This window comes from Anthonomus grandis, chromosome 11 (assembly GCF_022605725.1).
Source record: "Anthonomus grandis grandis chromosome 11, icAntGran1.3, whole genome shotgun sequence".
In the NCBI taxonomy this organism is placed as follows: Eukaryota; Metazoa; Arthropoda; class Insecta; order Coleoptera; family Curculionidae; genus Anthonomus; species Anthonomus grandis.
Genome location: NC_065556.1, coordinates 28,607,717 through 28,635,698, shown reverse-complemented (window position 1 = coordinate 28,635,698; position 27,982 = coordinate 28,607,717). Strand labels below are relative to the sequence as shown.

At 34.5% G+C, this 27,982-nt stretch overlaps 1 protein-coding gene across 2 annotated transcripts; it reads left to right on the top strand.

Annotated features, from left to right (window-relative positions):
- The first annotated feature begins 176 nt into the window (after positions 1 to 176).
- On the top strand, positions 177 to 25,988 carry LOC126742365 (probable chitinase 10). Of its 2 annotated transcripts, none has more exons than XM_050449008.1 (35): positions 177 to 346; positions 4,522 to 4,623; positions 4,686 to 4,933; positions 4,985 to 5,265; positions 5,314 to 5,508; positions 5,562 to 6,055; positions 7,179 to 7,484; positions 7,546 to 8,019; positions 8,072 to 8,240; positions 16,394 to 16,656; positions 16,717 to 16,944; positions 17,001 to 17,309; positions 17,376 to 17,595; positions 18,395 to 18,668; positions 18,730 to 18,906; positions 18,959 to 19,065; positions 19,122 to 19,445; positions 19,699 to 19,829; positions 19,927 to 20,383; positions 20,441 to 20,931; positions 20,988 to 21,263; positions 21,322 to 21,490; positions 21,599 to 21,943; positions 21,993 to 22,204; positions 22,263 to 22,541; positions 22,602 to 22,787; positions 22,845 to 23,136; positions 23,190 to 23,372; positions 24,020 to 24,275; positions 24,334 to 24,467; positions 24,527 to 24,738; positions 24,794 to 25,072; positions 25,123 to 25,308; positions 25,363 to 25,488; positions 25,544 to 25,988. In XM_050449008.1, exons 2-35 carry the CDS (start codon positions 4,606 to 4,608, stop codon positions 25,706 to 25,708), a joined length of 8,466 nt encoding a protein of 2,821 aa, XP_050304965.1. In that variant the 5' UTR covers positions 177 to 346; positions 4,522 to 4,605; the 3' UTR covers positions 25,709 to 25,988. The 2 variants fall into 2 exon arrangements, with proteins under 2 accessions (XP_050304965.1, XP_050304967.1); XM_050449010.1 differs by having other exon boundaries at positions 4,985 to 5,508; positions 7,546 to 7,669; positions 7,727 to 8,019.
- The last annotated feature ends 1,994 nt before the right edge of the window (positions 25,989 to 27,982 follow it).

Below are 27,982 nucleotides of genomic sequence, written 5' to 3'. Positions count from 1 at the left end.
AAAAAAAAGATGCAACCAGATAAGAACCCGAACCTTAATCCGCTAAGTATAAATAAATTTTTTGGTTTTCGGGTTCCGATCGCATGTACCGGGGTACCATTCGCGAAGCTCTTCTTCTTGTTCTTGTCCCGGGTGGTGCCTATAAAGCCGGTAGCAGAAATTCTTTGCGCATTTCGCTGCTGCGACATTGACATTGAAGGTACCGCACGTATTTATTAAATTAAGTGGGTACCTTGAGGAGCGGAATCGGTTTAACCCTTTATTGATTCGTGTTTTTTTTTTTTTTAATTATTTATAAGTGAGTGGTTCAGTGAGTAGATAAAGTATCGGTTTGTGGTGTTTATAGGTAAGAGTTACTGGAAGTAGTATAGTTTTTTTTTTTAAATTTCCGATAGCACAGAGAAACATTTGAGCAAATGAATTATAAATGAGCTTAAGTATACTAAAAAAATATATTTCACCGTTTTTTGATAAAAAATCTAATGAATCAGTAAAATTTGCACAGGAAATTGAAAGCGGTTTCCCTCTATATTAAATATTCTAGGAGTAATAACCTCAAAGGGGCTTGATCCCATTGAGAATGAAGTCCAAGGTTGATCCCATCAGATAACTTGGAATTTTAAGTACAAAATTTTTGTAGAAGTTGTTACAGAATAAAATGTGTGTTAATTCTTACGTGATTTTAAGAAGGAAAGTTTGAATAATATAACTAAACAAAAAAATCGTTTCTTCTTCATAACTTGAGTAACTTCTTATATATGTTTTTGAAATTTAGCACACACCTTCTAAGTATCGACAGTCATTTTTTGATTTAAGTTTACTAGCCAGTGCCGTCCGTACAGGATCGAAGACTAAATATTAAAAAAAAATTGTACGCCACCGCTTTTTCATAAAATAAAAACTATTTTTATAATCCCCATTCGTTTTAGGGCAAATTTGATTTCTTGAGTTTTTTTCATTCGACATGCGATTACCTCAGAAAAAAAATGTGCATACATACATTATTTTACCATTAAATTAGAAGAATAATACGTGAACCAAAATGAAAATAGTTTCTAAGTAATAAAAGTAAAAACGATTTTTTCTTTAGATTTTAACATTTTGTAGCTCAAAAGTTAAAGATTTTAGGGCATAGCTTTATTTGAACTTTTCTTCTGAAGAACACCTAAGAATTAACACCTTAAAGGAGCATTATTTGAACATCTTGTATAGGACACGAGTAAGGGCTATTCTGAAAATTTTCCTAATAAACTGCTCCATATTAAATACTCCGAAGAGTCTATAATAATAAATTTCGTATATTTCAGCAACTATTTGACTAAGATATGATATTGTACATAGAATCCAAATATAATCATAATAAAACTAAAGAACAATTCCTATAAACATGGATACAAAACTTCCAAATAGACACCTAAAAGAAATAAATAATTACATTAAAAAAAATCAATCTGAAATAAACGTTGCCACAAGTTAGTTGTTCTGGTTGCAGTGCAACCTGACCAGTCGCATTTTATTTCAGATGTTCATGCGGAATAGCGATTAGTTGCCTATTTAAAAGCTGTTATATCGATTCGTGACTGAACTGGTTATATTTCTTAATTTTTTTTGTTGCTTTTGCTCTTTTGTTGTTTCCACTTAGTTTCAAACGAGTCCGGTATTTTATGCTAAACATCTCATAATCTTAATCTATAATAAAACAGCTATGAGATAATTTGTTACATTACCTACATTTATCAATCAATTTATAGGGAGGGTAGAGAGAAGTCAATTAACTATAAAACTTAACACAACATTAATTAAATTTTAAATAATTGAAAAAAAAATTAATTAATTAAGCTTCGGCCGCCTAATAAACGTTATTTAATTCCGAAGTAAATATTTGCTATTGTTGGCGGTCGAAATCTAATGTAGCGTTAATGGTTTAATAATAGATTTTTTATTAAACGATATTACGGGATTTGATGGGTTTATGACAGGCGTGGTGTCGTTGACCCATTATTAGCATCACAATGCCAGTTGTGCCAAAAAAGATTGCTTCATTATCATTTTATTTATCTCAGATTACAGAGGCGAATTTCAGTTTTTTCGTTTAATAAATATTTAAATAATTTCAGCTCGCTTTTCTTCTTCTTTCGTGGATGACTTCTGACCACGATCTTTGGTGGTGTGAATTAATTCTTCTGTAGTTCCTATTCATGTCTAATGGTTGGATATTTCGGACTTATGATCTCTAAAAACCGCTTTCTCCTATTTTTTCTTTTATTAACCAGTTGAAGGAAATGGTATCTTTTTTTGCGTAACATTTGTCCAAGATGCGCTATTTTCTTGCGTTAATAGTTAGCGTAAGGGTTAAAGTCATTAGAGTTATTTTTATTGAGCATTTGATTTCTACGCCTCAAGACGTACAAATCAAATATTCCTCCTCACCCATCCCATAATTGACTTGGATGGTCCCTAACCTCAATGATTGGTCATTTATCATCAAGTCTTTTGTGTGCAAATTCGTAAATAAACATTCCAAGAAGAGTGAATGATTCATATTGTTTCCAGTTAAACATTAAATATTTTCAATATTTGGTTCGCGTGAGTTCGCTGAATGCGCTTTTGCCAGTTTTAATTGTTTCCCGTAAAACGCCATTCATGTATGCCATTAGGGTAAAAGTGATTTAAAGTTTATAGCTATTTTTGGGCAATCGGCAACGTCGTATTAGATTTTTAATCATAGGGATTTCTTGTCGAAATGGTAAATTCCTTATGCCCAAATTAGTGATAAAGATGCATAACTATTGTGGGTGTACGTGTAAAAGCCAAAGCCATCTTTTTATCAGTGAGTTCTTTAAAAGCATTTAGTTTTTAAAAACCAAAGGTAAAAAAAGGCAAGTACTGAGCTACGCTATTGCCAAATAATATAATATTAATTTTTTTTCTTTCAGAAAACATTTTTTTTTTATAATATTGTCTGTTAATACAATCCTTATAAATCCTATAAAAAGGGAGTAAACTAGGCAACATATTTCCGAAAACTTAAATCATCGTTTCCTTAAATTCAGCTCATCTCACAAAGACCTGCAAACAAGACTAACAAAAAAAAAAGTGTTTTTATGTCGTGCTGTTAACGTTCCAAACATAAAACAACCAAATTGATACAAAACTACGTTTTAACGTATAATTATTATCACGAAGTATCCCATCAGACTGGTTCTTCATTTATTGCCCCCGAAGAAGAGAGAAATATAATTTAGCAAAAATAAAAGTCGTTGACAACTTGTAGCTGAAGAACAGCAGCACATAAACTCGACGAATTTATTATTAATTTTAGCGGACATGGGGGGGGATTAAAACATGACAGTTCCAATTGTTTTCTCGTTCGATCTTCGTGATAAAACGGTATATTTTCAAGGTGGGTGAACGAGAATTTTACGAATTTTGTTTTGCTAATTTAGTGTTATTGAGAGCGGGTTTATCAACATCATCAGAGTTCAGAACCGAACTACGACAAACTTTTTTTTTTGTTTTTTAATGCAGGTTTGTTTTTTGCCATATTTCCTTATTCAATTGCTTTGTCAAATTCAAGCCTTATTCAATTGAAAATTTGAGTAATTGACCATATCTCAAAAAATAATGGCGTAAAATGTATACACAATTTCTGTAAGTTTTTGAGAAAAAAAAATGTGGAAAATTATTTTTTTAAATGAAAATTTGAGAAATTAATCATAACTTATAAACTAAACAAAATTTACTTGTAAAAATTTATATACAAATTACTTAAAAAATTAAGCAAAATAGACATTTGAAAATTCATATACCATTTCTTCAATTAAATCAATAGGCACATATTTCGGCGTTTTTTAAATAAAGGAAGAATTGTTAAGAAAAAAAAATTTATAAATGAAAATTTGAAAAATTGTTTATAACTCAAAAACTAACCTCAATATACTTGTGGAAATTTGTACACACACTCTCCAATTAAATTAATTTTGAGCACATATTTCAGTATTTTGCAAAAAAATTGAAACTTTCTGAAAAGATTGGAGAAAATAATTTTTTTGTCAATGATAAACTGAGAAATTGACCGCAACCAAACAAAATACATGTTTGAAAATTTGTATTTGATTTATATATTAATTTATATATATAATTAATATCTCAATAATAAATAAAATATTCATTTTAAAAATCTAACAAAAATTACCACAATTACAATGTATAAAACCAAGCAATTTTCTCAAATTTCAAGAGAAATACCCGATCAATTTATGACTCCCAATAGATCAAACAGAACCTTTAAAACCCAAAAAATGAGTAAATTTTCAATCAACAAACAACACCCACAAACCAAATAAAAAAACCTCTTATCTCTCCTTGACTCACAATTTTCATACAATGGTAAGACCATAATAAACCCAACAGTTCATCAATATTCCGGCCGTAGATATTGGTCAGTGGCACTCACGTCCAAGTTCACCATCATTTGTTCGGTTTTCACTTGCGATTAACGTCTCGTTTTATTCTTTTCAGAGCGGCATAAGAATAACCGCGAAAGTGAACTTCCTTATTAAATGGATTAACGCCAAAAAAAGATTAAAATAATTTTCACTCGGGATGGAGCTGCACACTGTGGTAAACCCCGATATTGCATTCCCTAAAAAAGCAAACTCCTAAAATCAATTCTATTTATTTAGCTGTGCTTTATCCTTCTCATCTTCGTTTCCACTACCGAAGAAAGAAGTTACAATGGACCACCTATTGCCTCTGAACAATCGCGTCATATTCCATCCACAAATGTTCTCAGCTTCAGAAGAGATTCAGTGGAACACGTTCCGGAGGTGGAACCCTCCTATAGCATCAAAAAAGGCTCCTATATGACCCTGGAGGAGTTTGGCAGCAAAAGTCTCCCTCTCAGAGCCGCCGTGGAAAGCGTGCCTGATGCGTAAGTACTATTTCATAGCATTTTCACCTAATTAAGAATAAAATATTTTAGAATTGAGGGTACTAAGAGGTTACCGCTGCGTGACGCAGTGGAAAAACGGCCGGAGCTTGAGCAAGAATCTTTAAACACTCGTCGGTTTAGTTTCAACCAAGCGAAACCCGTTGAGCAATTTCAGAGGAATGTTGCATATCAGCTACCAGTTTATTTTACTCAAGCAAACCAGTTTAAAACTCTAATAAATAGCTACTCGATTTCGCCATATAGAATCAGCAATGGATATCAGCAACTGCTGGTCAGTCCCATCATAAATAGGGGCAGAAGTTTGAAATTGGGTATGAGCAATTTAAGGTTCTATATGTTTCCTAATATTAAATTTGTAGATAATAATTACGAGGACAGCAAAAAGATCGTGTGTTACGTAGAAGCTGCCGCAGCTTATAGGAGGCAACCTTTAACCTTTACAGCTGAGGATCTCGATGCTAACCTTTGCACTCATGTAATTTATGCTTTTGCTTCATTAGACCCTGATAGCTACAATGCGGTTGCTAATGATGAAGAATACGATATTGTTCAAGGTAATGAACGTAAATCTTACTCCATTGATTTTCTTAATAATTCTCTTTTTAAGGTGGATACAAATCAGTGGTTTCCCTCAAGCGATTTAATAAGAACCTGAAAGTTCTTCTTGCGGTGGGAGGACTAAAAGATCAAACTTCTCATAGGTTTCACGAAATGATCAGCAATGCCAATAAAAGGAGAAACTTTATCCGGTCCACTTTTAACTTAATCAAGCAGCACGGATTTGATGGGGTAGAGATCCATTGGGAGTATCCGGCAATGGAGGAACTCGGAGGCCGTCCAGAGGATAAGGAACATTTTCAGTTATTCTTGGAGGAATTGGCTGAAATATTTAAACAGAGTGGTTTGTTAGTGGCTCTTGCGGTACCTTCTTCAAGATTTCGTATAGAGGATGGATATTTACCTGCGAAACTGAATGACGTGGTGGATTTTGTTAATGTGCAGGCCTACGATTTTCATAGGGAGAGGGATCCAGTCGCGGATCATCACAGTAACTTGAACGCTAGACCTAATGACGAAGGCGTCAATATTTTTATTAATGTGGTAAGTATGATTTAAACCAGAAAACTGAGTATAACTTTGAAATTGAGAAAAATATTTATTTAAAAATGTCAAATGATTCGATTGAGCGTTTTTTAAGAATCATTTTTTTCTCATTGAAAGTTTGGGAACTTGGTCATAAGTCAAAAACTAAGCAAAGTACACTTTTGAAAATTGGCACACAAATTCCTCAATCAAATCCATTAAACACCTATTTCAGCGTTCTTTTTTGAAATTTGAGATTTTTTTTTTATTGAAAATTTGAAAAATTGGCCATAACCCAAAAATTAAATGAAACACACCCAATTTAATTGACAATTTGGAGGAAAAGTCTTCAATTAAATTGATTTATTTCAGCGTTTTAAAAAGGAAAAACTTTTTGAGAAATATACTTAGCAAAATATGTTTTTTTAATGAAAATTTGAGAAATTGACCATTACTGAAAATTTAGGTAAAATACACGTAAATTCTTTAATTAAATTGATGATATACCTATTCCAGCGTTTTTAAATAATAATAATAATAGTTTAAAAAAAAAATTAAGTAAAATAGAATTTTTTTCATTGGAAATTTGAGAAATTGACCTTATATAAATCAAAGGGTATGTAAAATACACTTTTGAAAATTTGCATACATGTTCTTCAATTAAATTTAATTGGACACTTATTTCAACGCTACTTTTTAAAAAAATTAAAAGTTTATAAGAAAAGAAAATTTTTGAAATTTCTTTTTTAATGAAAATTTGAGAACTTGGGCATAACTCAAAAAGTAACTCAAATGCACTTCTGGAAATTTGCATACAAATTCTTCAATTAAATTGACTAGACACCTATTTCAGAGTTTTTTAAGAAAGTGAAAAGCTTTTGAGAAAACTAATTTTTCTTTCATTCGATTTTTTTGAGAAATTACCAGATAACTCAAAAACTGAGCAAAATATACAATTAAAAATGTGCACACAAACTCTTTATTTAGATTGACTATACACTTTTTTTAGCCTTTTTTAAAAAAGTAAAAAGAGTTTGAAAATAAAATTTTTTAAGGAAAATTTGAGAAAATTAAAAAAAAATACACATTTAAAAATATACACATAAATTCATCAATTTGTTGATGGTTAACCTTGCTCCAGGACTACGCCGTACAATTCTGGATAAGAAATGGCCTGCAGAGCAACAAAATAATCCTGGGAATACCATTTTTTGGAAGATCTTTCACCCTAAAGTACCCGAACGATACCGAGGTGGGTGCACAGATTAAAGGTCCGGGAGCCGAAGGTTTTTACACACAAACCCGAGGATTTTTGGCATATTTTGAAATTTGCGACATGTTAGTAAACGAGGGATGGTACAGAGGCCATGATGCTGATGGCAGTTCTTATATTGTCAATGGCGATCAATGGGTGGGTTACGATGACGAGGAAAGCATTAGGAAAAAGGTACTTAAAAACCCCCTCAAAAAAAAAATTAATTATTTCCAATCAAACTTTGCAATTGCAGTTATCTTATGTAAAGAAACACAACCTGGGAGGCGTATACGCTTGGGCAGTGGATTTGGACGATTTCAAAGGACTTTGTGGCAACAAATGGCCTCTACTTGGCACAATAAATAAACAATTAAAAGGTAATTTATATATGGACAATATTTGTCACATATTTTATCGTCAAGTAAATTCGTCAGATAAGTCTCCAATGTTGATCGCCGACCTGCACACCCCCACAAAACCTTTCGGTACGTGCCAATCGGAGGGGTACTACAGCGATCCGAAGAACTGTGCCGGTTACTACGTGTGCAAAAACGGACTGAGCTACCATTTGTCTTGTGGTCCAAATAAAATGTTCGATTCTACTAACGGGAAATGCGTCAAATTAAATGCAAGAAAATGTAGACCTGGCGAAACTGTTTATATTCATCATCATTTGAAGAGTGCCAGTCAGCAGTTGAGGTCTTTGGAAGATGATGATGAACCCAAGGTACTAAATCTTTTTAAAATTTGGTCTTTGTGATAAACTGAGTGTCCTTTAGGTCGTCTGTTACGTCACCAATTGGTCGTTCTACAGGAAATCTGATGGGAAATTTGTTCCGGAGCATATTGATCAACGACTTTGTACGCACGTCGTTTACGCTTTTGCTACTTTGGATCCCGAGACGCTTTTGCTGAAGGAGTTTGACCCCTGGGCAGACCTTGATAACAGTAAGTTTTAATTGTCGTTGCTATCATTGTCTAACAGTGTGCCTTTAATTAATCTCTTTTTGATCCTAATTTTGAGATAGATATGGAGATATGGAGCAATTTAGCAATTCTCTTTTAATTTGTAACGAAAATATTAAATGTCACAAGGAGGAAATGATCGGTGGTATCCTTTATAGATTTCCTTTGCAACAAAGTTTCCTCTTGGTTAAATGGAGTTTTGACACAGGTCATGGACTTTAGGAGCTGTTTTGCTCCAAAAGTTCCATCCAACTACTTAAAAGGTCAATATGCCAGAGAACGCAATTCTTTAGATCTCAAAAACCTTGTCCCTAGTATACCATCTACTAACGGCATTGAACTAATGAAATCTTAAAAATAATTTTTTTTTTAAATATTTAATGGTTAAATGTAAAAACAGAAATTTGGCTTAGGCATGCAATTATATTTTTCCCGTTATTTCAGTGAAGTTTTTTTGAATAACAGAGAATAAAACCATGAAGATCACTTTTGCCAAACATATTTATAGTACCTTATAGGACATGTGTTGATGATATTTGTGTTGTTTGGAGAGGCAATGCAGACCAATTCTTAAATAAATTATCAAATTTTGCGAATAGTCTATATGAAAGAATTTCGTTATTCATGGAAAGAGAGCACAATAGAGTTTGGGCTTTCTTAAAGCTTTTGTTAAAAAGAATATTAACGGCATATACAGTAATTGATATATACAGAAAACCACAACAAATAACATCATACAATTTTTTTCGGGTTAATACATACACATAAGTTTGCTTCTTTTCAGTTTTTGTTATATAAGTTATTCACCCTTTCACTATTTTTTTTATAAAGAATTAAGTATAATTAAAGAATATCTTAACAACTATAGGAACACCGATGTTGAAGAAACAAAATCAGCGTTTTTTCGGTGTCGGATGATGTAATTGTTTTGCATGAGTATGCGAAAGGTAAAAAAACTGGATCTTCTGGAAAAGCTGGAGAATAGAAAAGTTTAGGAAAGTTCAATCTTACATCTTTAATTTTGAACCTAATCATGTTCAATAGTCTATTTATTTATTTTATTTATTTATTTATTTATTTATTACAAGTTCAGGTTGCAAACAGTACACAAGTACCAAAAAAGCATCCACTGTGTATATATAACAAACTTATGATAGGTTTACCAAATATTGTCTTAAATTTACATGTTACGTGTGTAGATACAATCAAAAATAAAAGGGAAATTTAGATGAATACACTAATGAGATTAAATAGAGCGTAAATAATTACAAGTTCTGAATTAAATAAACAAAAATAAAATTATTCTATCTTTTTTAAAAAATAGGTTTTTAATTGGCGTTTGTAGGATCCTATCGGCGTTCTAAAAATATCCGAATTCAGAAAATTGTTGTAAAAATTAAAAACATTTTGAATTCTAGAAAGTGGAGAGTTCTGTCCTACGTTGGTTCGATAAAAATCAGCTGCAAACAAGTCTCGGTTTCTTGCATTTTGCCTTGGTATCCGTATATTAATGTGAGATAGAAGATAATGTAAATCGACGTGACAATTTACTATTTTATAAAGCGTAAAAAGATCTGTGATATTTCTTCTGTATTCAAGAGTTAAAAATTTAAATTTGGCTCGTATAATGGTATAATTATGGTTGTTTATTGGCATATTGGTCTTAAATCCTAGATATTTTAGAAACCTATTTTGTACCCGCTTTAGGCGCGTAATGTCTACATTGTACTTCGGATTCCATATTACTGAGGCAAAAGAGAGTTTACTGAGGACAAAAGCATTATATAAAGAGATAATTGAATTTGGGTTTTTAAAATCCGTTGAATTTCTTTTTATGAAACCAGCCATCTTATTGGACTCGCATATCACTCGCTCAATATGAGATTTAAAAGTCCATTTTTCATCCAGGATTACTCCCAGATCTCTAATCTCTACAACTCGTTTCAGATTACTGCTATTTATAGAGTAAGGCGATATTATTTTGGTAATATTTTTAGTAAAAGAAATACAAAAGCACTTTGCAGAATTTAGAAAGAGACGATTTTTCTGACAGTATTGTTCAAGGCGCAAAAGGTCTTGTTGGATTTTAAGGCAGTCATCCATGGTCTCGATTTTTAAGTAGATTTTCAAATCATCTGCAAAAAGTAATATTTTACAGTGTTTAAAACATTTTTTTATTGAATTTATATATATTATAAAAAACAACGGACCCAGGTGACTGCCTTGCGGTACACCTGATGTTATGTCAAACCACTCGGATTTATGGCCATCAATAGTTACTCTACTTTTTCTACCTGTATTATAGGAACAGGATAATCTAATTAAAGCAGGATCAACATCGACTTCTTCAAACCTTTGTATTAATATTTCAGAGTATTTATAAATATATTCAGAGTCTACATTAAATATGACTCTTTAAAGATCATATTTCGTTAATATAATACAGGGTATTTTATAATTTGTGGGACAAACTTGGAAAGGTTGCGGAGGGTCTTAAAATAAGCAAATTTGCGTAATAAACCCTTGAAATCTAATGATTTTCAGATACAAGCAGATAAAATTAAAAAAAAAATTTTTTTCATATTTTTTATTCAGTATATTTTTCACGATAAATTTCATATCCCTGTAGATAATTCCACATTAAAGGCAAGTAATTTTTTTTCCTTAAAATAAATACTAAGAATGAAATGAAATTAAGAATTTAAATTTTAACGAGAAATAAATTTCGAACAATGGATTTTATTTTTTTATCTGAAGACAGTACGTCCAAGAAAACAAAACCAAGAGACAAAATTTACTCTAAATTAAATGAGGTTTTGAAAAATATTTCTTATTTAAAGAAAAAACAGTTGCGTACTATTTTTTTTAAAGAGTTTACAGTGTTCTAGCCCGTATGGACGTCACTGGTAAAATAAAAAATTAAATAATATATATTAGAAAATAGTACTAGATGCTAAAACTACCTACTAATTTTCAGAAAAATAAAAAACAGGGCTGTCAAATTCATCGTTAAATTCATAAGATTTTTTCTTAAAATTCTAGAAAATCTGAACATTTTCGGATAGGAGTTTATAGCGCACATTTGCTCATTTTGTGGCCCTCTAAGTTTGTCCCACTAATTATTAAACACCCTATATATAACAACCGAATGTTCTCTCACATACTAGTTTGGCGACAAGGTTCGCGAAATACGAATCCAAAAAAATCCTGGGTTCGATCCCTGTTCAATTTTACAAACTTTTTTATTTTTTATGTTTGTGTTTGCTTTTATTTCTTCGAAAGGAATTTGTGGGTAATGCATCGGATTCTAATAATATTTGGTGTTTAAAGATTTATATTTTAGTTATTAACCATTACCATTTCACTTTTATTTGTATGTTAGTGTATTTTAATTGTTACTAAGGTTAACTTCAAAATGCAATGATTTAAAAACTACCATAGATACGTGATTAGAGAATATTCTTATAAAATAAAAATCCTATTATTCAGAAGAATATTATTAATATAGAAGAATATTAATAAAGTTTTGAGTTCAAAATGGTCCGAGAAAGAGTTTCAGAAATATTAAACATTTTCATAAAAGTTGTTTAAGACTCACTTTAAAGTTCAGTATATCAATAACCACTGGGAATATTTCGATAAAACAAACACTAACATATTTAGCAGAATATTCTTCAAAAATATTATTTCTAGTTTAAAACGAGGCAAGTAAAAGTTCCAGAAATATTGACGTTGTTATGTAAAGATGTCTAAGAATAAAGTGCCACTTACTTTGAAGTCCAATATCTCAAAAACTACTGGGAATATTCTGACGAAACAAAAAGCAAAATTTCTACGGAAAAAAAATCTATTTACACCTTCTTAAGTTTTGAAATGAATAAAAGAATGTTTCCTTTTTTTCAATAAAAAATTTAATATGTTAAAAATATAAAAACTGTTTTAAAAAAATATGAATACAAAATTGAGTCGATCTTGCGACTTAGGCGGTACAGTCAAATCTGATTATTTAAAAGTTCACACACAAGCACAAAAACGTTTTTCTTATAGTTCTTCGTCAGCTAAAATTTGGGAACGGTCGAATGGATGAACCAGTGGCGTAACGTAACACCTCCCCTCTGAAGAAGACGACCATGGGGATGGTCCATTGGTCATAGAGTCTGCAATCTGCATGGCATCTCTTTTATACTCGATACTTGATGTTGTTATGTCATCATGTGGACGGGTTCCATACAGATCAGCAGCCAAGTCCATGCAATAAAACAAAATACTTGCATAAGTAAAGGCCAAGTCATTTTTAAATGAAGAGTTTGCATTTCTCTTTGCGAGCCAAACTGCAAGATTTTATTTTTAATTATTTTTTTTTATTTAATAAACTCACAAAAAAAAATCAAACTCAATTTAACTTGTAAGTTGTAACATCAAATTAATTAATCCAGACAAACAGAAACAAAAAATAAAAAATGTTTAACAATAATGTCGATATTGGGGAGATATTTTATTAATTTATTGCATGTTTATTAAAAAAAATTAATTATTATTCATAGTAAAGTTTGACATTATTAAAATGAAACTTGCGAATTACATTATTATCAAGACATATTTCAAGCGTTTTATTTTCTTTATTAACACTTAAAATTTCGTAAGGTCCTGTACAAAGAATAGTTTTAGGTGTATTTGGGTTTTTGGGTCGTTTTAAGAGAATTTTTTGTCCAACATCAAACGTTTCATTTTTTTTTTTGCTGCTTTCGTTTCATCAAAATATGCCTTTTGTTTAGTTTTAATTGACATTTGCTTATGTTTCACGTTTTGAAAAGTATTTAAGATCATTTGTCGTTGGTGTTCCAGATCAATATTTTCTTTATAAAGAAAAACTAAAGAATTTGGCGTTAATTCAGTAGAACTATGTTGACTTGAATTATAAGAATTAATTGCAATTAATAAGGCATCCTTTATATCACAGGTATTATGTAGGTAACACCGCAAAGTGTCAGCTAAAGTAGCGTGAAAGCGCTCTACAATACCGTTTGAGCTATGATATTCTGATGACGTATAATGCCATTTTATTTTAAGAGTCTCGGTAAATTCCTTTATTAGCTTATTATTAAATTCACCACCATTATCAGAGATAATGGTTTTTGGTATTCCAAAAATACTAAAATATGCACGTAAAGACTCAATAACACTTTTTGGTTTTTTATTAGAAATTAAATACACTTGTGCAAACTTTGTTAAATTGTCTATAATTGTTAGTAAGATTTCATTGTCAAAAAAGAAAAGATCTGTTGAAAGCGATTGAAAAGGTTTATCTGGGGCTTCATCAGTTATATTTAAAGGTTGGGTACGATTTACACGGTCAATTTTTGAAATTTGACATGTGGGACACAAAGTTATAAATTCTGCAATGTCATTATGCATATTTTTCTATTTATATAATTGGCGAATTTTATTCGTAGTTTCTTTTATACCTTTGTGGTAATTACTGGGATCATTATGATAATTAAAAATAAGTTGTTGTCGCTCTTCAATTGAGGGTACAGTAATAATATTTTTACAGATAATAAACTTAGTTTGAGGGTATAAAAACTGTATCATTTTATAAAAATTATATTTTTCGAAATATGTCACATAATAAACTTTATTTTCTTTTAATTTGAGAGCCGACAATATTTTAAAATTTTTTTCATTACAGTGCGGCTTGATCTTAGCTAAGATTAAATTACGTGTTTTTGTTTCGTTCGTTAATTCGATAACCGAGTCGAAATCGGAGTCTTTTATGACTGGAAATACGTCACGAATGATATTAAAGTGAAATTCGTTTTTTTCGGAGTCATCATAAATATAAACGATATTTTTATTTTGCGGGTCTAATATTTGTTCGTTTGAAAAATCAAAATTTGTCAGCATAATATTTTGTTTTGAATTAAGAAAAGCTGGATAATCTTTAACGGTGATTTCATTTATTTGGATTCGTGATAATGCATCAGCAACTTTATTTGATTTACCAGAAATGTGTTTTATATTAAAATTATACTCGCTTAATTTTAAACGCCACCTCGATAATTTCGAGTTGGGGTCTTTTAAATTTAAAAGCCATACTAATGGTCTATGGTCCGTTATTAGCTGAAATTTGACACCAAAAATATAGGGCCGAAAATAATCCGTGCTCCATACCATTGATAACAATTCTTTTTCGGTTGTCGAGTATTTAATTTCTGTATCGGTTAGCGTTCTTGAAGCAAAAGATATTGGTCTTTCTGTTTTGCCGTCGTCATCTAATTAGGAAAGAACCGCGCCAAGAGCGTAATTAGACGCGTCTGTCGTTAAAATGAATTGTTTGTCAAAGTCGGGATACATTAAAATACTATCAGATGTCAAGATTTCTTTACATTTGTTAAAACTATTTATTACTTGAGGTGTTATTTTAAATTTAACTGATTTCGAATATTCATTTTCGAAAACTGAATATTGGTTTGTTTAAAAAATTGTTGATTTTCATAGTTAATAATTAATTGTTTTACTTCTGTTAATGACTCAAGTTTTAACGATCTTAAGCACTGCGACAAGGGATCTTTTAAACCTGTGACTGCTGTCACTAAGGCAGATTTATTGTGAAATGTGGTCAAGCAATTTTTTTCAATAGTGTTAAGCTTAATGTCATATTTAATAACTTTATGAATTCTAATTAATTGACTTTCAATGCGTTCTACAAACTTTATAGGTTTTTCATTAAGTTGCTGTTTAAAGTGGCAGAGTTCAAAATTTAAACAGTGAATATCTAGAATTTCACCATATTGTTCTAGAAGTGCAATTTTTATGTCATCCCAAGAATTAAATTCTCTTGAGCCAATAAATTCTAAAGCTTTGCCTTCTAGCCGGCTTTTTACGATGAAAGGAAAAACATCTAATTCGTTTTGATTAAATTTTGAATAGACAAAATCAACAGAATCAATAAAATTGTGCAATTTAGAGCGAGCACCATCAAAAAGGTTAATTAATTTTATTGCTTTATCGGAAGTTATAGTGTAAGTTGTTGAAGTATTTGAATTTGAATTTTCAGTTGTATCAGGCATTGTGCAAGGTGGTAAATTGAGTACAAGTGATACAACCTACAAGAAAAAAAACAACGAAAAATAAAATAAATTTGATAAAATTAAATAATCGTGCAGTAAGACTCACCCTGCAACTCTTGTACTCCGTGAGAATGACTGTAGCCTGTGGTGTTTGTATTGGTTCGTCGATCTGCTTCTACTCAGTCAGCATTGCGGTGGCATTACACCTTGACTGTGTTGAATTTTTTTCATCCAAATTCCAGTGAACTTCGGGCTAGGGAACGTCTTGAAGGTTCTGTCTTCCAGAAATCCCAAATTCCTTCGTTAGGCTAGGGGAGAGCTGAGAGGACCTTTTCTTGATAGTTCCAAATTCCACTTGGTAAACGGCTAGGGACGACAGACAGCGAACAACGTGCAATCTCGAACGCGTTTTTGTAAAATTTTTTGATATCCCGGTAAATTGAAATTATGATCTCTCCGGAATTATTTTACCGACTGCGCCAGTTTTGAAATGAATAAAAGAATGTTTCCTTTTTTTCAATAAAAAATTTAATATGTTAAAAATATAAAAACTGTTTTAAAAAAATATGAATACAAAATTGAGTCGATCTTGCGACTTAGGCGGTACAGTCAAATCTGATTATTTAAAAGTTCACACACAAGCACAAAAACGTTTTTCTTATAGTTCTTCGTCAGCTAAAATTTGGGAACGGTCGAATGGATGAACCAGTGGCGTAACGTAACACTTATCAGTTTTCTTCTTGTTGGCCTCCAAATAAGGCGAATATATAATAATGCGAGTGTTATTGTACTTAAAATGAGATAATATATTTTTTCTGTGAATTATTGTCTAACCATAGCTGCATATTATGAATTTTTATTTTAGGTCTGATGATGCGGTAACGCGAAACGCGTAACCCAACTACTAGACGCTACACTTGTGAGACTGACTGCGAATTTATTTTCCTCCTTGTTACATGTTATTATCAAAGCCTCTTAAGAATAATTCATGATTTTTTTGAATTATAAAATATTAAATATTGATTGCCCTGATCAGAATGTCCCTAAGAATTCTCAATTTTCCAGATTTATATGAAAGAATAACCTCCCTCAAAGACACCAAGGTCCTATTATCCCTCGGCGGTTGGACCGACTCCGCCGGAGACAAATATTCCAAATTAGTGAGCGATGGTTCGGCGAGAAGACGTTTTGTGGTCGGCACGGTCGGATTTTTGAGAAGACACGGCTTTCAGGGATTACATTTCGATTGGAATTACCCTATTTGCTGGCAGAGCAACTGCAAAAAGGGTCCCGCCTCGGACAAGCCCAATTTCAGTAAACTTATGCAGGTGAACTCCTTCCCAAATACTTTTTGAAATTTTGCCGTAATATTGTGGAGCCATTTACAGGAGTTGGCGAACGAATTTTCCAAGCAAAATCCACCCCTGCTTCTCGCTGCCGCCATATCGGGCTACAAGGAAGTCATCGATGTCGCCTACGACTTACCTGCTTTAGGTAAATCATTGGATTTCATGTCAGTTATGACGTATGACTACCATGGCGCGTGGGAAGGTAAAACTGGTCACGTAAGCCCACTCTATCAACAACCCACTGACAAATATCCTCAATATAACACTGTAAGTTTGCATTTGAATTGTCTCTTTCTGTACTTATTTGGATCACCCTTCGCCAGAACTACACGATGGAGTACTTGGTGTCAAAAGGGGCTCCCAGAGGAAAACTTCTTGTAAGTATTCCGTTCTATGGACAAAGTTTCACCCTGCCAAAATCGGGTTCACACGACGAGGGAGCCCCTTCTATTGGTCCCGGAGCGGCAGGCGAATTTACAAAACAACCCGGAATGTTGGCTTATTACGAAATATGCCACAGAGTTAAATATCAGAACTGGATGAGCAGAAAAAGTGCTTTGGGAGCAGGACCTTATGCCTATTCAAAAGATCAATGGGTTGGCTATGAGGATACGAACTCGATCAAAGAGAAGGTTAGCTTTCTGTCTCTCTCGTCTCTTTACCTTCTTGTGATTTAATTCTAAACACCTTTCACTTAGGCCAACTATATTAGAACAAGCGGATTTGCCGGAGCTGTGGCGTGGACAATCGACTTAGACGACTTCAATAACAAGTGTTGCTCTGGAAGCTTTCCACTTCTCCATAGCCTCAATGAGGCTTTAGGCCGAACCTCTCCTATGTCCACTCAAGCAGATTGCACCAAACCTCCCGCACCATCTACACCAGCACCACCAGAAACAACCACTGGGGTTGATTCGGGTAAAAAAAAATAATTTCATTCATATATATGTTTTAAAGAGTATTTAATGTAAGTAGCGTTATGACTACTTAGGTCTTTACGCAGTTAAGTTTCAAGAGGTAAAAACATGATCCTGAAAGAGCCAAATTTATTAAGCAGTGAACGTACATTTATTTGTGCCAAAGAGACCATAGAAGGAAGAAAAAAATGGTGCTCTTGAGACCACACAACTGAAGTAACTTTTTTAGCTCCATTCATATGTATATTAATGCACAATTTCCGTACGTAACTTCTTTTTAGTTGATGATTCTGGGGCAGAGTCTGTATCACTTCCTACCATAATTTCTTATTATTCACCCAAAAATTCACAAAATATGAACTTTGAAATGAATTTATCATTTTATTCACATTAAACGTAGAATAATTAATAGCTAGAACAATAAAAATTGATTTATAAAATTATTCAAGAACGAAATAATCAAGAAATCACCGTTCGCGTAACGCTAGCAAACTCGCAAACAAACTACTGACTGAAATATATAAATATTCCATGCACTGGCTATGAGAGAAAGAGGGAAAGAAAATGCGCACGGGCGCGCAAGTTTCTCTCTTGCTCCTACAGTAATATGCAAACAGTAACTTTTTCTCTTTCTATCTCCACTAACTCATATCTCCTTCTCAATTACCGTTCGCCTCACCCGATCACACTTTTCGTAACGCATTCGCATTGAAGAGTAAGCTACTCCTCAACTCAAGCGTGCGTAAAGAATTTTTACTACAAAAACTTTTTACTAAGTACGGATTTTTTTATTATCTTAGGGGCGGCAACTTCTGGACATAACCACAACCACGAATGGACTACGGGTACAACAAAACGAACCACCACGTCACCATGGTGGACCACTTCTTCAACTACGAGGAAACCGTCGACTGTTACGTCTCCTTGGTGGTCATCTACGTCACGCAGACCGTCTTCCAGTATTTCTACTTGGTGGACCCCTTCTTCTGAGCCGCCATCGTCTACGTGGTGGAGCACTTCCAAGACCTCTACGACTAAACGACCACAAACTACTCCCTGGTGGGATGCCACTCAGTAAGATTTTTTTAATATAAGTTAACTGCGGTGTGAATAATAATGATACGTTATGTTTTAGTCCAACTCATTCGAGTAGTACTACTAGCAGTACCACTCGCAAACCTCCTTCTCCTGACGACGGATCCTGGATTCCGCCACCCACCGTGGTACGTCCTGATCCACAAAAGCCACCACAGATGTCTTGCGAACCTGGACAGTACTTGGCCGATTCGAATAACTGCAACGCCTTCTATAGGTACCGCCAATATTAACTAAACAAGCCTTTTTAATAATTGGAAATTTTCCAGGTGTGTAGGTGGAGAGCTTAGCAAGCAGTACTGCGCCGGAGGCCTACACTGGAACAAGGAAAAGAACATCTGCGATTGGCCAAGCTCAGCCAAATGCAACGAACTACGTAAGTTTCTTACTCGATTATTCCATATCGGACCTAAGTAAGATTCTTCTGGATAGCTTATATGGGTACTACCAGTCGACCATCTACAGCCTACAGTCAAACAACCGAATACCATTGGTCCACCACGTCAGCGACCACCCTGACTCACTATACGGAGACGGAAATGACCATGGATTGTGATACGGGAGCTTATTATCCACACGAGAAGTGCAACATGTTTTACGTATGCGTGAACAATCAACTTTTGGCGCAAAGTTGCGCTCCGGGTTTGAACTGGGACGACCATAAGGGAATGTGTGATTACATGTACAAGGTCAAGTGCATTGGACGCAAGAAGTTGGCCCAGCAGTATACTTACTTTCACGATTCGACTCTATTGAGTAGGTTTCTAGTTGGGCAAGACAAACAGTGTGTCTCAGGATGAGCAGCGAATTTATACGTAAAAATGACAAAAAATTTTGTAATTTAAATTTGACCATTTGGCATCTAGCCCTGCTTGATTAAAAAATAAAATGTAGCATATTTTATTTTTTTTTAAATCAAGCATGTCATTTTTACGAATAAATTCGCTCATCTTGGGACACACTGTACATTTTTCAGAGCTGACTGAATTGATTTTTTTTTCAAATTTAGAACCTCAACCTTATGCAAGCTGCGGCGAAAATATGTTTGCACCATTCCCTGGAGATTGCACCCAGTACATGCAATGCCTTTGGGGAAAATATGAAATTTTCCAATGTGCACCCGGACTGTACTGGAATAGTGTAAGTAATTCATGTTTTAAAATGCCAGGACAGATGTTCCATCCATAGAATTGCCACTGCTCGCAACCATTAAATCAATCTTCTCCAACTATTTCAGGAAATGAAAATATGTGATTGGCCCAAAGGTTCTCATTGCGAACAAACTGACAATGAAATAGAACCAGCCGTGCCAGATCCGGAGGGTCCCAGTGAACCTTCTTACAAGCCAACCACCTCCAAGCCTAGCACCACATCGAAACCGCAATCTACAACTGAATGGCAGTACCAGCCGCCCACGACGAGCGAACCAGGCGAGAATCCATGGGAATGGCATCCACCAATACCACCAACATCGGAAAAACCGCCGCTATCGGAACCCTTAAAGCCGAAATCTGACTATTTTAAAATCGTTTGCTACTTTACCAATTGGGCGTGGTACCGACAGGGGCAAGGGAAGTACTTGCCTGAGGACATCGATGAAAATTTATGTACCCACATCGTATACGGGTTTGCCGTTTTGGACTTTTCCAATTTGATTATTAAGGCGCACGACTCTTGGGCCGATTTCGACAATCGTAAGTCCAATACTGTCCGGTGGTACTTCAGTCTCTTTATTCATGCCCGTTTTTCAGAATTTTATAAAAGGGTGATCGCTTACAAGTCCAAGGGAGTGAAAGTCTCTATTGCCATTGGGGGTTGGAACGACTCCCAAGGCGATAAATACTCACGTCTAGTAAATAACCCGTCGGCTCGCAGTCGTTTCATCGAGCACATCGTTAAATTCCTGGATAAATGGGGATTCGACGGTTTAGATCTGGATTGGGAGTATCCGAAGTGCTGGCAAGTGGACTGCAAGAAGGGACCGGACTCTGATAAACCAGCCTTTTCAGCTTTTGTCAAAGAACTAAAGGAAGCCTTCAGACCCAAGGGCTACTTACTATCGGCAGCTGTTTCCCCAAGCAAAACCGTCATAGACGCCGGATATGACGTTCCGGTTCTTGGAGAATATCTGGATTGGGTTGCAGTGATGACGTACGATTTCCATGGGCAATGGGACAAAAAGACCGGGCACGTGGCCCCCTTGTTTTATCACCCTAAAGATGAAGTCACTTGGTTTAACTCGGTAAGTAATATAATTATATATGGATCAATTGTGTGGCAATTATCATGCTGTTGTAGAATTTCTCGTTGCACTACTGGATCTCCGAGGGGGTGCCCCGAAGAAAGATCGTTATGGGTATGCCACTCTATGGTCAGTCCTTCAGGCTCGAGAACGAGAAGGAAAATGGTTTAAACGCGATGGCTCCAGGCCCTGGAGAAGCTGGAGAGTTCACCAAGGCCGGCGGATTCTTGGCATATTATGAAATTTGCGATAGGGTCCAGAATAGAGGATGGACCGTAGTGAAAGATCCTAAGAGGCGCATGGGACCGTATGCTTATAAGGGCAACCAATGGGTAAGACTTTACAGCAGTTCATTCACTGTAATTTTTAACTTTGTTTTTCTTAATTAAGGTGTCTTATGATGACCAAGAAATGATCCGCATTAAATCTGAGTTTATTAGAAGGATGGATCTGGGAGGTGGCATGATTTGGGCGTTGGACTTGGATGACTTTAAGAACAAATGCGGAGGAGGGCGTCACCCTCTTTTAACTACTATCCGCAACGTCTTGGCTGATGAAGGTACCATTATTATTAAATAATAATTTAATAACAGGCACAATTCTGGAATTAATGTAAAGCTAATAATAGCAACCTTCAAACCTTTAAATATACATTTCGTCTACTTAGGTACTGGGGTACCAGAACCAATCCCACCAATAGATGACTCCGACGAAACAAAACCTGCAGTAGAAGCGGTAGAGGTTGAAGTAGAAACTCATCAAGCGTCTACCGTAGACGGATCACCGATTGCACCCTCGACCCCCCAAAGTACCTCCATAGTGGACGTTAACAGTGAATTCAAGGTGGTTTGCTACTTTACCAATTGGGCATGGTACAGACAAGGGAGAGGCAAATATTTGCCGTCCGATATCGATCCCAACTTGTGCACTCATATCGTTTATGGATTCGCCGTCTTGGATGGAGATTCATTGATTATCAAACCACATGACACCTGGGCTGATTTTGATAATAGTAAGTCGTGTGCAATATTGGTTGAACAAACTCATATAATTTATTTCAGAGTTTTATGAAAAAGTAACCGCATTCAAAGCCAAAGGTATTAAAGTCTTGATAGCTATAGGAGGATGGAACGATTCAGCTGGAGATAAATATTCCAGACTAGTAAATGACCCCGGGGCCAGAAGAAGATTTATTACTCGCGTGATGGACTTTATCGAGGAGAATAACTTTGACGGTCTGGATTTGGATTGGGAGTATCCGAAATGTTGGCAGGTTGGTTCTAATACAGTACTAATCATAAAATTAGATTTAAATGGCTTATTTACTTAAGGTGGACTGTAACAAGGGTCCGGCAACAGATAAGCCAGCGTTCGCAGATTTAGTCAAGGAACTCCACGAAGCCTTTAGGCCAAAGGGCTGGTTACTCTCGGCAGCAGTTTCGCCTAGCAAGAGAGTCGTGGATGCTGGATACGACGTTCCAGCTCTTAACACCTACTTGGACTGGATCGCCGTGATGACTTACGACTATCACGGACAGTGGGACAAAGTGACCGGACACGTCGCCCCGATGTACGCCCATCCTGAAGACATAGATGCCACTTTTAACGCTGTAAGACCTTACCGACTTAGGAGAAGTTTATCTTTACTGTGATAAAATCGTTTATTTTAGAATTTTACTATTAATTACTGGATCGAGCAGGGAGCTGACCGAAAGAAAATCGTAATGGGAATGCCGATGTACGGTCAGTCCTTCTCTTTAGCTGAAACTAACGATAACGGATTGAATGCTCCCACTTATGGGGGTGGTGAGGCGGGCGAGGAAACTAGAGCCAGAGGTTTTCTGGCCTATTATGAGGTAAAATGGGTTTTATGTAGTACTCACTGTACTTCATGAAATTATTTTAAATTATAGATATGTTCCAACATAATCAAAAAAGACTGGAAAATAGTACGTGATCGACAAGGTCGCATTGGTCCATACGCTTACCTAAGGGACCAATGGGTTTCCTTCGACGATATCGGAATGATCAGACACAAGTCGGAGTACATCAAAGCGATGGGCCTCGGCGGAGGCATGATTTGGGCTTTGGATTTGGACGATTTCAAAAACGAGTGCGGCTGCGAAGAATATCCATTACTTAGGACCATCAATCGGGTACTTAGGGATTATGCCGTTCCAGACCCTAAATGCGTCTTGGGCAAAGGTATGTTCGATTCTTTGCAACATATTCAGAGAGTAAAATTGTGAAAAATGCAGGTCAAGACAAACCGTTAGGAAAACCAAGCACACAGGGTCCACCCAGCTGGCAAGTAACCAGTAGTACCACAAGCAAACCAATGATGCCAAGCACCGAACCTCCATTAATGTCACTGTCGTGTAATGGCAATGCTTTTATGTTGGACCCCACCAATTGTAATCAGTATTATTTGTGTAATCAAGGTACGAATCACTACCTGTGCGTCAATGTTCTTGAAAAGTTTTATAGAACTGCTGATGTGCCTTGTGTACGGGATGTCCCATAAATAATAATAATTTAACAGCAGATTCCTTTTAAAGGAAGAATCAGGTTAACTTAAATTTTCCTAGTATAAAATGCAGGGCGATTATTGTTTTGAATTTTCGCTATAAATTTAACATTTATTCTTCGTTTTTAACAATTTTTGATGGGTTTTTTATATGGCAAGTCTCATAATTACAAATACAAATACAAATCGTTTATTTGTCAAAATAAGAAAAAAAATACATTTTATGAAAAAAAAAGTATGACAAAAAGGACAATTCATCAATTATAAAAAAAAAACCGCTTCATATGCTCCTTATATTAAGGAAAGCATATGTGAACTACCCTATACATAACAAACAAAACAGCTAAATATTTCTAAATAATTCCATAATTAACTTTTTTTTAATTATGTCATAGCATAGAGGACGCCACCAGCAACATTTTGTTATTTTTTTTAGGTCTGGCATAAAAAGAAAGAAGTTTCAAAAGTAATCTGCTATTAAAATTATTTACCATTATAAATAGAACACCTTGTTTTTTTTTAATAGCACATACATTACCAGGAATTTTTTTCTTTCATCAGGTCACTATACTCTTCAGTCCTGCCCCAGCGGCCTGTACTGGAATCAAAACCATTGTGATTGGCCCGAAAATACTTCCTGCCATCCGGACGGTACCACCACTGAAACCTCCGAACCTAATCAAGAACCAACTGCACCACCTGCTGTAGAAACTAGTACTAGTTACATTCCTCCTGTTCCGTCCAGTACTGAGTACATCCCTGCTGCCTCCGGGGAGTACAAAGTCGTTTGTTACTTTACTAATTGGGCCTGGTATAGGTAAGAATGTTTTTATTGCTGTCAAGTAATTCTGTATTAATTCTTTAACGGATCTTAGACAAGGCGAAGGAAAATATTTACCATCAGATATAGACCCGACTTTGTGCACGCATATTAATTATGGATTCGCCGTTCTGGATCCGAATACTTTGACCATTAAGCCTCACGATTCTTGGGCAGACATTGACAACGGTAAAATCACCCCTCTGATCTAAAAATGATCACATTAACTATATGATAATAAATTTCAGACTTCTACAGTAAAGTAGTTGCATACAAGTCCAAAGGAATCAAGGTACTAATAGCTATTGGAGGCTGGAATGACTCGTTAGGCGATAAATATTCTCGACTTGTGAACAATCCAGAGGCTAGAGCCCGATTCGTCGCCAACGTGCTTCAATTTATCGAAAAATGGGGCTTTGATGGCTTGGATCTGGATTGGGAGTATCCCAAATGCTGGCAGGTATGAAAATTTATTCATTCATATGACCTCCTTAACGAATTCAGTTTTAATTCAGGTGGATTGCAATAAGGGTCCAGACTCGGACAAACAGGGATTCGCATCGTTTGTGAAAGAGCTCAGCGTGGCCTTTAGACCCAAAGGTCTTCTATTATCCTCCGCGGTATCTCCAAGTAAAGCGGTCATCGATGCAGGATATGATGTGCCAACTTTAAGTCAGTACTTTGACTGGATCGCTGTTATGACGTATGATTTTCACGGCCACTGGGATAAGCAAACTGGCCATGTGGCCCCTCTTTACTATTATCCTGGAGATCTTTATGATTATTTTAATGCGGTAAGTTCTCTGTTTGGACCTTTATCGCCAGTCATAATGGGATTTTTCAGAACTTCTCGATGCACTACTGGATCGAAAAGGGAGCAGATCCCAAAAAACTGATCATGGGCATGCCGTTGTACGGACAGTCGTTCAGTTTGGCAGATAGTTCGAAATATGGAATAAACGAGGCGGCTTATGGGCCAGGAGAGGCCGGGGAGGCCACGAGGGCCGGTGGATTTTTAGCCTTTTATGAGGTGAAACAATCAAATATATAATTTATAAATTTCAGTTTAATCGAGTGTATTTAGATTTGCGATCGAGTTAAAAGCAGGAGTTGGACAGTAAAAAGGGATCCTTTGGGTAGAATAGGCCCGTACGCCCATATGGGAAACCAATGGGTGTCTTACGATGATATTGCCGATATCAGGCGAAAGGTATTAACATACTAACTATCTCCTCGAAATCATATGAATTAAATGATTTTTTCAGTCGCAATTTGTAAAGTCTTTGGGATTGGGTGGTGGCATGATTTGGGCCCTGGATCTGGACGATTTTCGAAATAAATGTGGATGCGGGAAGCATCCGCTACTGAAAACAATGAACCAGGAACTGAGGGGGATCCCGTCGGATATAACTGTGGAAAATTGTACTTAATGTGATCATTTTTATTAAGTGATATAGGGTGCAAGGAAAGCGATGCTGTTCCGAGCATTCTATATGAAGACTATCTGACAACATATTACACAAGTCTTGTTGTGTCGATAGTCTGATTATTTTTTTTACGAAAAAATTGGGGAATTCTGGGAAAGGATTTTTTTTTAGTTTTCTGATGTAGTTTTTAAGGTTATTAGACTGATAAGTAAGTCTTGAGTATGATTTTTTTTATATATTGATTATAAAGCCATTTGTAGTGAAATAAACAAAAATATGTAAATTTTGGATTTTTATTACTCAAAGGTCACGTCACATTTCCCATTTATGCATATAAAATTACCAGGAACATCTTTTGTTGATAACATTTTGGCTTATGCGATAAATGCATCGAAAATATACGTTAAATTACTATGTAATTGACTTAAATATATTAATAATAGGTAGTAATGTTTTGACAAAACTAAAAACATAATGCATTACTATTATTAACTAAGATTATTTCATTCAAATTACTGAGTAATTTGGGCACAAGAAGGAGTCAAAAAAAGTCTTAATTATCCAGAAAATTCCTATTTATTGGCTACCAGTTTCGTGACTTCCACATGTCACATCATCAGGCCAAGGACTAAAGTAAAAAGAAGACATTACAACTTTAAAATATAATAGAAAATACAACGTTTTTCTGGCGATACAAATTATGTTAGGTACCTTCATTTATAAAACGAGATTTGTCAACATCATAAAATTAAAACACATAGAAACACAATGGACGTTTATATTAGTGTACGTGGACAACACAAATATAATAAAAACTTTTTAAAAATTACGTCCACATTAATATAAACAAAAAAAAAACCCAAGATCAACACTGTACTATACGTGTATGTAGGTGTATATAATTTTCAATGTTAAAATCGTAAAAAAAACGGAAGCCACATTAATTTATTCAAACAAACAATATCATTAACGACATCCATCTATTTACAAACCAATCACCAATTCGTGCATATAGGTTACTTATATTACTATATATCTCATAAATATAGATTGCCTAGGTGCGCGATAGATGGATCTACGGCTGTAGATCGTTTATAAATAATTCGCGGGTGCATGGGAAAACAGTTGTATGTCAAAAATAGCGAATTTGAGTAATTCGCACTTGAAGTGTTATTTTGGGCTGTGACTAAAATTTTAAACGTATATTTTTTTTTGCTTAGAATCAAGTAGAATAAAAGGAGCATTTTTATTGTAAAGTAAATAAACTTTTCTAGTGTTTGGTATAAAATAGTATTTACATTTTTTTTGACTTACAACATTTAGATTTCTTAAAATTTTGACATAACTCTTTTTACACAATAAAAAAAAACAAAGGATAGGAAATATTATTTTAATTAACTAATGTACCAACAAAAGCATTTAAGGTAAGTAAAATTCTTTAAGTCGTCCTCCAATATTTAATAAATTTAGAAAAATTTATGTATATTCTCTACATGTTTCGAGAGTGTAAACTCTCAGTTTCTATTTTTGGAACCAATAAAACTGGAGAATTCCATTCACTTTGTGCCCTTTCAACTATACCATCTTGGCACATTTTAGTTACTTTTTTATGTATTTCATCTTTTTGTGAAAAAGGTAATCTATATGGTTTAACATAAGAAGATGTGGCATTATTGCGAAAATGTCAGTGCAAGGGTAAGTTTCCATCATTTTGCGTTTGTACTTATATTAGTTTAAGACCATTACTTTTGTAGTTATTCTCCTGAAGATGAGAGTTTACACTCTCGAAACATGTAGAGAATATATATAAATTTTTCTTAATTTATTAAATATTGGAGGACGACTTAAAGAGTTTTACTTACCTTAACTTTAAACTCCAATTCAAGCAATGGACTATTTCTTCAACTTAAAAGCATTTAATTTTAAAACAAAGAACATATTCAAATTATTTTAAGAGAAATAAAATATTACTCATCACTTGATTCATCTGAACTTGCATCAGGATATGTATCAGCATTTTATCTTTGGTGGTGGTCAAATTTTTATAAAAATCCGCAAAAGTGTCTTTAATGTATGGCAGCAGATCTATAAGATTACTTTTCTTTTCACTAGATATAGGAACTGGTCCAATGTAACTTTATTTGGCAGTGAGTATTATACGATCTTTTCCAGATTTCCTTTTAAAATCAACATATTTAAATTCCTCCGAAGTTGAAGTGACATTTTATAAAAAAGAGTTCCTAGATTAGATTTGTCAAAATGTAACCAACGAATATG

Excerpts from the sequence above, each read along its gene's own strand:
- LOC126742365 (XM_050449008.1), top strand. Across the intron at positions 7,485-7,545 it reads AGGAAAGCATTAGGAAAAAG|TTATCTTATGTAAAGAAACA; the intron begins GTACTTAAAAAC and ends TTGCAATTGCAG. Across the intron at positions 23,373-24,019 it reads GTATTATTTGTGTAATCAAG|GTCACTATACTCTTCAGTCC; the intron begins GTACGAATCACT and ends TTCTTTCATCAG.